Source organism: Marmota marmota, unplaced genomic scaffold (genome assembly GCF_001458135.2).
Source record: "Marmota marmota marmota unplaced genomic scaffold, marMar, whole genome shotgun sequence".
Classification (NCBI taxonomy): domain Eukaryota; kingdom Metazoa; phylum Chordata; class Mammalia; order Rodentia; family Sciuridae; genus Marmota; species Marmota marmota.
In genome coordinates this window covers 6875096-6882668 of record NW_026000205.1, presented here as the reverse complement: position 1 = coordinate 6882668, position 7573 = coordinate 6875096, and the positions used below count along the sequence as shown (strand labels likewise).

The window sequence follows — 7573 nt, the reverse complement described above, 5'->3', positions numbered from 1 at the left end:
TCAGAGAGGTAAAGTCATTGTCCACAGGTCACACCGCAAGTGCCCTGAAGAGCCTGGCAAAGAACCAGCTCTGTGTGGACCCAAACTCTGACTCATGAACATCACCTGCATCACTTGAAAAGCAGCGCAGTGCTCCACCCTGGGTCCCACTTCTTGGCCTCCTTTCCCTGGAAGCTCCCCCTCGGGCTGCCTTCGGCCTCTGCTTCCTCCCCTCCTCTGGGATCAGCAAGGAACTCAGTCCTGCGTTATGATCTGCTGTTTTTGGACCGGTTGTTTACCTTGGCATCTCTGGGCCTCACTTTCTTCATCTGTGAAATAGGAATGAAAACCCAGCTACTGCGAGAATGAATGGGATGATGTAATGTCATACACTGAACACAGGGCTTGGGGCATCATCTGCACTTGATGAATTAGCTGTGTGCTCTTAGGCAAGTTACCTAACATCTCTGTGCCTCTTTCCTGCCCTGTAAAGCAAGGCAATAAATGATAGTGCCTCTCTGGGGTGTTCTGAGGAATAACTGTGAAAGTGCATATGTAAGACACTTAGTGGGCACCTAGTGCACGCCTTGTAGCTGTTATCATTATTTGTTATTATTGGGCAACGGGGGTTGTGGTGGTGGGTGGGGGGGCCAAGCCAGGAAGGCCCTGGAGAATCCGGGGCGCCCCTTCCTCCTACCTGCAGCACTAGAGCCTGGGCGAGGGGAGGAGGGGCTGCTATTTCTTATGCCCCTGCCTTCCCAGGCACCGGCCAGTGGCTGACATCAGCATTCAAGGCCCTCTCCCCGGCCTCCGCGGAGGGGCGGAGCCTGGAGCCCCCGCCCCGCCCCCTGCGGGGCCGGGGCGCTGGGACTCAGCCCAGCGCGGAGCGGAGACCTGGAGCCCCGGCTGGGTCCGAACATCGCTGGGTTAGCACACCGTGCAGGCAGCAGGTCAGAGCGTGTGTCGGTGCGGGGGGCTCAGGAGGTGGGGGCGTCTGACTGTGGGCGGTGAGGGAGGGAGGGAGGGGGCACCGTTCCCCCCCCCCCCCCAGGGTCCTGGCGTTGGAGAGCTGGAGGCAAAACTGTGGCATCGGCTTATAGAGGTTTGGAGTGAGCAGGCGGAGGCTTGGGCCTCCCCCAGGGAGATCATAGGGCGAGAAGAAATATTCTTTGTGGTTGTGTTGAGTGTGATACATACATGTGAGCTGGGGTTGGGGGAATTATGGGGCGAGGCGTACCAGGGAGGACTGAGGTAAACCGGGAGCCGTTTGGAGAACTGGAAGGTGTATGGGGAGTTTTTTTTGGGGGGGGGGTCTTGGGTGCTGGTGGAGTTGGGAGCGGGCAATGAATGTTTAGGGCAGGTGTGCAAAAGAAGAGAGCAGGGAAAATGTGGGCGTGCGTGTGTGGGAAGCCTGTGCGTGTGGAGGTATGTGTGTGGTTTCTGATGCTATGGGGATTAGGAGTGTGCAAGCAGTCACTAGGGCTAAATGTGTAAGAAGGTTGCAAGCCTGGGAGGGGTGTTTTTGGGGAGCTGATGTTTGTGCAAGGAATCCTTTGACAGATCACCTGCAGGGGAGGGGTGGGATTGCTTGGATGGGGCTGTGTTGCAGGGGCCTTGGGAACTCAGAAGTGTGCAGTCCTGGGAATGTGCAGGAGGAGACGGTGCTAGGGTGAAGTCAGGGGCCACTGGTGGTGGGGGATGGGTGTGTGTACTTAGGAAGGATGTGTGAGCCTGGGTGGGTGGTGAGGAGAGGTGAGCCTGAATTAGGGGAGGAGGGAGGGTTCATGGGCAAGTCAGGCATGGTTTGGAATAAGCGTGCAACAGGTATGTGTTTTGCCTGAAGGAGAAGCCCAGAATCGAATGTCCAAACACCTGGCTTCTCTTTATAACTTGGGCCAACCTCTTTTGCTCTCTGGGCCTGAATTACAGATCTGTAAAATGGATCTATAATTCATCTCTTCCTGAGTATCTCCAAAGTCCAGGGTTGGGAGGCGGGGAGGAAGGTAAGTCTTCTTTTTAGTTGTTGATGGAACTTTATTTTACTCATTTATTTACATGTGGTGCTGAGGCTCGAACCCATGCCTTCTTCCACTGAGCCTGAGCCTCAGCCCCAGCCTGGAATGTAAGTCTTTTTACAACTTGTGTTGTCTTCCCTCTGCCCCCAGGAATCCTTTGCCAGAGACTCCTCCAGCCATGGACAGCCCTAGTCTTCGGGATTTTCAACAGCCTCTGCTGGCAGGCACAGCCTGTCAGCCCCCTGCCCGGGAGCCTGTCAAACCTGAGCTAGTGCCCCCATCAAGAGAAACAGCCTTTGCAGAGTCCCTAAGAGGTTGGCAGTTCCCACCACCACCTCTTCCCTCTGTGAGTGGAGGCCTGGGAGAGCCAGGGCCCCCTGTCCTTGAGGTAGGAGCAGCAGATCCTGGTGGGAGCCAGGGGACCGGGCTGGGGGTGAAGCCAGCTGCAGTCAATATTTGGCAGACCAGTGGCTGAAGTCTCACTTCCCAACTGTGGGTGGGCTGCTGGGATTTCTAGTTAGTGTTCTTCCTGTTCTGTCTCTCCTGATTTTCTTCTTCTTTTTTTTTTGGCAGCACTGGGGATTGAACCTAGGGCCTCGCGGGTTCTAGGCAAGCACTCTAACATTGAGTTACACACCCAGTCCTTTTTATTTTTTGAGACAGATTCTCCCTAAATTGCCAAGGTTGGTCTCCAACCTGAAATCCTCCTGTCTTGGCCTCCCAAGTAGCTGGGATTATAGGTGTACACTGCCATGTCCACTTCTAGTTTCTTTATTGGTTTTGTTCCAGATTCATCCCTCCTCTTTCTTCCCTGGTCTTTGCCTTTTTGTTTTCCTTCTGATTTCTGTCTCCTCTGTGCTCTAGCTGCTTCTCTTTTTGGGGGGTTGGGGTAGAGAACTGGGGATTGAACCCAAGGGTGCTTGACAACTGAGCCACATCCCCAGCCCTTTTTATTTTTTTTGAGACAGGGTCTCACTAAGCTGCTTGGGGTCTTGTTGTATGGCTGAGGCTGACCTCAAACTTGTGCTCCGCCTGCCTCAGCCTCCAGAGTCTCTGGGATTACAGGCGTGTGCAACTCTGCCTCTCTCTTCAAAACCCATATATATACCTCTGGACTGTGTGACCCTTTTGTCAAATTCATGTTACTTTTTTACTATTTCTCACTGCTGTACATACTGTCAAACTTGTTCTTTATTTTTTAATGGTTTTCCAATTAATCTAAGAAATTACCCAAAATGTAAACCATCTATCACTATAAATCCTCATCTGTTCATGGTTGCTGGGCTCAGGAACCTGGGAAGGACTCAGGTGGAGGCTCTGCCTTGGGGTCTTCCATGAGCTTGCAGCCAGTGGCTGGAGCTAGACCTGGCACTAGCCGGGGCCTGTCCCTTCCTGTGGTCTCGGGGTATTCCGTGCATTGTCTCCAGCAGCTTTGGGGCCATCAGACCTCCAGAGGGTGTGTTTCAGCAAAGCAGCAGCTGCCCCATCTTTTCCCATCTAACTCAGCCGAGGAAGTCGTGTAGCATTACTTTACCACATTCTTTTGATGACAAGTAAGTCGTGAACCTGCCTAGGTTCATGGTGGAGGGGACCCAGACCTCATTCCTTGATGGGAGGAATACTGAAGTCACACTTTAAGAAGAGCAGATGAGGTGAGCATGGTGGTGTAAGCCTGTAATCCAGTGAATCAGGAGGCTGAGGCAGGAGGATTGCAGGTTCCAGGCCAGCCTGTTATTTAGTGAGGCCTAAGCAACTTAGACCCCGCCCCCTCAAAATAAACAAACAAATAAATAGGCTGGGGCAGGGTGTGACTCAATTTTTTTCATGGTAATGTGCTCCTGGGCTTCAATCCCCAGTACTGGGTTGGGGGAAAGACATGGAATGGAAGATTGTTGTGACCATTTTTGGAAAATGCCACCTGCCACATATAGCATCACTTTAGCTGAAGATTTTGAACACCTTATCAATTTTGCTAGTTCACATTCTATTATCTGCAGCTCTATGCTTGTCATTGTCTTTGAAAAATCATTTTTAGGAACAAGTATTATTATTATTTTTTGGTTGTGGGAATTTAACCCAGGGGTGCTTTACCACCGAGCCATATCCCCAGCTCTTTTTGAGTCAGGGCCTTGCTAAGTTGCAGAGGCTGGTTTTGAATTCACGATCCTGCCTCAGACTTCCCAGCTGCTGGGATAGCAAGTGTGCACCACTGCACCCTGTTTACGAAAACTTATTTTTAGGCCTAGAAGGTATCTTCTTCCAGAAAGCACATGGAGTGGTATTCAGCTGCCTGGATGCACTGATGCAGAGACCATTTGTAATCTTATTAGTTCAAGGTTTGAATTTTCTGAGTGGCAAATTTATCTGCAGGGCAAGAGGGGCCTCCTGTGTTTGTGTAACCAAATTAACCTTGATTAAGTTTTGTCCTTAATTCCTTAAATCTTGTGAGCTATCTGCTGCTTCAGTTTTTGATTTGATGGTGTAGGCCTTGTGCATGCTCCACACCTGCTCTGCTGCTGAGCTACATTCCCAGATTTTTATGATGGGACCTCACTAAGTTGCCCAGGCTGACTCTGAACTTGTGATCCTCCTGTCTCAACTTCCTGAAGAGCTGAGATTACAGGTGTGTGCCACTACACCTGGCTATTTGTAAGATTCTTCCTATAATATACTTTCCATCTAGAAACTGAAGTTTTCAGCAGGCAGTGTCCTAATTATTTAGGACACTGGAGCATTTTATAACTTCCCATCTTTTTGCAAGTTCCTGATGTCTGTCTTCACTTCAGGCACTTTTAACTCAGAGGCTGTAGCATTCTGTTTATGACCCATGACTGGACCTGTCAATCTCCAGAAAATGATGTGCAGGTGGGGCTCTTTCTGAACAGGACCCACAGCTTCTCCTCTAAGGGATCCAGGACAGAGGAGCCCAGAGCCCACCTCTGTGAGCAACTTTCACGCCTCTGGGGAGGTACTACAGGAGTCTTCAGTGGTGCCTCAGGGCAGAGCAGTGGGCAGGGAAGGTGGGTGGAGATGCCCACCCAAGGCTCTCTCCTTCCACAGGATACGTCATCCAGTGACAGCGACTCAGACTGGGACGTGGGCAGCCCCCTCTCCCCCCTTCTGCCCGCTGACCACCTCGGCCTGGCAGTCTTCTCCATGCTGTGCTGTTTCTGGCCCCTGGGCATCGCTTCCTTCTGTCTGGCCCAGAAGGTCAGTCTGCGTGGGACAGGGAGGGTACTGGGCTTAAGGGAACATTTACATCATGTAAACAAGAGGAGCCATGGCCGAAGGCAGCGGGGAGATGGGAGAAGGATCCCCTGAGCCTGCCTTCTGGGGCACACCACTGAACTCCCCTGTGCCTTCTTGTTTTTCTCTATAAAATGGGAATAATTCCTGCCTTGGGGTCACTGTGAGAATCAAGACATATAGTAACATACTTTATCAGTCACGCAGTGTTCCCATTGACCCGCTGTGCCTGATTCACAGTAGGTGCTTGGAGGCATTGGAATGCATGAATTGGTTTACTGGGTGGAGGAAGGGCTGTGGGAAGCAGAGTGGGGATGAGGGACACCTTTGTCACAGTGGCCACTGCCTCTACAGACCAACAAGGCTTGGGCCGAGGGGGACGTCCAGGGAGCAGGGGCTGCCTCCCGCCGCGCCTTCCTGCTGGGGGTCCTCGCCATCGGACTGGGCCTGTGCACATATGCAGCTGCGCTGGTGACGCTGGCTGCCTATCTTGCCTCTCGAGCCCCACCCTAGTTCCCCCACTGTGACCCCAGAGGCTGGTGGCCCAGTGCATCTGTGGGCAGGACACGGAGATTCCTGGTGCTGAAAGCGGAGGCAGCAGCATCCAGAAAGGGGAGTGAGCTGGAGACCCTCTCCCCTTCCTGGCCGCCTCTCACCAGGCAGCAGCAACATGAGAAATTAAACAAGACACCCTTGCAGCCAAACTTGAGTCTGTCATGTGTATGGGGAGGTGGACACGGTGGTGGTGTAAGGACCAGGCAGGTGACATAGGGGTGCAGGGTCCTCACACTGTAGTATGTTCAGTGGTTAGTAGAGGATTGAGCCAGGTCCCAAGTCCTCAGTTCCCCACCCGGCAGCCATGCAACTCGGCCCAAGGGACATCTCTTCCAGCCTCACTTCCTCTCATCTGTAAAATGATTTTCTCTATACATCAAGCTTACATACATCCCTCATAGAAATGGCCACCTGCTCTCTCCCTCTGCACTCTTCCGACACCTGAGTGGCAGAATCAGCACAGCCTGCCTAGGCAACAGAAGTGAGAACGCTGAGGTATAACTGGTCCTGGGCTCAATTAAGGGTCTGGTATCTGCACTCTCGATGTTCCTCATCCACTTCATTCTATGCCAGCCCCCACCACGGGGAGAGAAAACTTCCCTAGTAGCTCAAGACTCCTTTCCCAGGTCCTTCCAAATCAAAGGGACTAGGCTTGGGAAGGATGGGACTCTAGCCAGGTGTAAAGGTGCACACCTGTAATCCAAGCAGCTCAGGAAACTAAGGCAGGAGAATCATGAGCTCAAAGCCAGGCTCAGCAACTTAGCAAGACCCTGTCTCTAAGTATTAAACACAAAAAAGGGCTGGGGATGTGGCTCAGTGGTTAAGCACCCCTGAGCTCAATCCCTGGTACCACACACATACATACACACACACACACACACACACAAAAAAAAAAAAAAGGACTCTAAGAAAAACATGAAAGTGCTGGCACCAGGCAAGCAGGACAGCTGTTTGCACAGAGCTTAGCAGAAGCAAAGGGAGCGCGCACCAATTGGAACTGGCATCAAGTAATAAAAAAACCCTGCCGCTTAAGTCTTCTCACTGTTTAATGCCATTGATGGATTTTGCTAGAAAACAGCTTTCCCAGAGCATCTAACAGAGCACAATTTCAAGCTAAAGATATCTGTGCATTTCCTTCCTGGTTACAGGAGGATGAAGACGCTCCAGGGGGGCAAGTGGGGATTCTGTGAGCTAACTCAAGCATGTGAAGCAAATAGTAGAGGGTCAAGACTCACGAAACCCCCTACCCCAGGGGTTTGCAGACCCAGCCCATGGGGCCTAGTTGCTCTTAAGCTCCCCGCAAACACTAAATACTGCTGGGGAGCAGTCAAAAGGCAAGGATGCCCATGACCTCCAAAACCCTTGGGTGCCACCACCCGACTGGGCATCGTGAGCCTCAACTGCTATTTACAGAGGAGTGATACCCAGCCTGCAGATCTTCCTGGGGTCCCTGGGTTTTATCTAAACAGGAAGGGCTCTGAGACTGGACTGGGGTGGGGGGATGCTTGTTCCTCTGCTAACTAGCTGGTGACCTCGGCAGCTAACTGGCTTCTGAGCTTATTTCCTCATCTTCAAATGAGCCCCACCTCATGGGGTTGCTGGTGGGTTAAAGCAGCACTCGGCCAGATTCCTCCTGTGGCTCACAAGGTCCCACAGGGTCCCTGGTTCATGTTGTCTCCCTTTCCTGCCCTTCTCATTCCACTCACCACACTGGCTGCCTGGCTGGTCCTTGCGGCACTCTCTCCTGTTACACAAGAACTTGTTCCCTTTCCTCCTGC

The 7573-nt window shown here is 52.1% G+C and overlaps 1 protein-coding gene across 4 annotated transcripts; it reads left to right on the top strand.

The window, feature by feature from the left end:
• The first annotated feature begins 724 nt into the window (after nucleotides 1-724).
• Nucleotides 725-5938, top strand: Tmem91 (transmembrane protein 91). Of its 4 annotated transcripts, none has more exons than XM_048790849.1 (4): nucleotides 725-929; nucleotides 2145-2340; nucleotides 5055-5204; nucleotides 5595-5938. In XM_048790849.1, exons 2-4 carry the CDS (start codon nucleotides 2173-2175, stop codon nucleotides 5751-5753), a joined length of 477 nt encoding a protein of 158 aa, XP_048646806.1. In that variant the 5' UTR covers nucleotides 725-929; nucleotides 2145-2172; the 3' UTR covers nucleotides 5754-5938. The 4 variants fall into 4 exon arrangements, with proteins under 4 accessions (XP_048646806.1, XP_048646805.1, XP_015352295.1 ...); XM_048790848.1 differs by having other exon boundaries at nucleotides 736-929; nucleotides 2145-2382; XM_015496809.2 differs by lacking the exon at nucleotides 725-929 and having other exon boundaries at nucleotides 2047-2382.
• Nucleotides 5939-7573: the final 1635 nt, after the last annotated feature.

What these genes read in the sequence shown, in the direction of transcription:
- Tmem91 (XM_048790847.1), top strand. Translation starts at nt 4,815, where the DNA reads ATGACCCATGACTGGACCTGTCAATCTCCAGAAAATGATGTGCAGGTG. An exon ending in CCTTCTGTCTGGCCCAGAAG is followed by an intron (nt 5,205 to 5,594) that starts GTCAGTCTGCGT and finishes CTGCCTCTACAG; the next exon opens with ACCAACAAGGCTTGGGCCGA.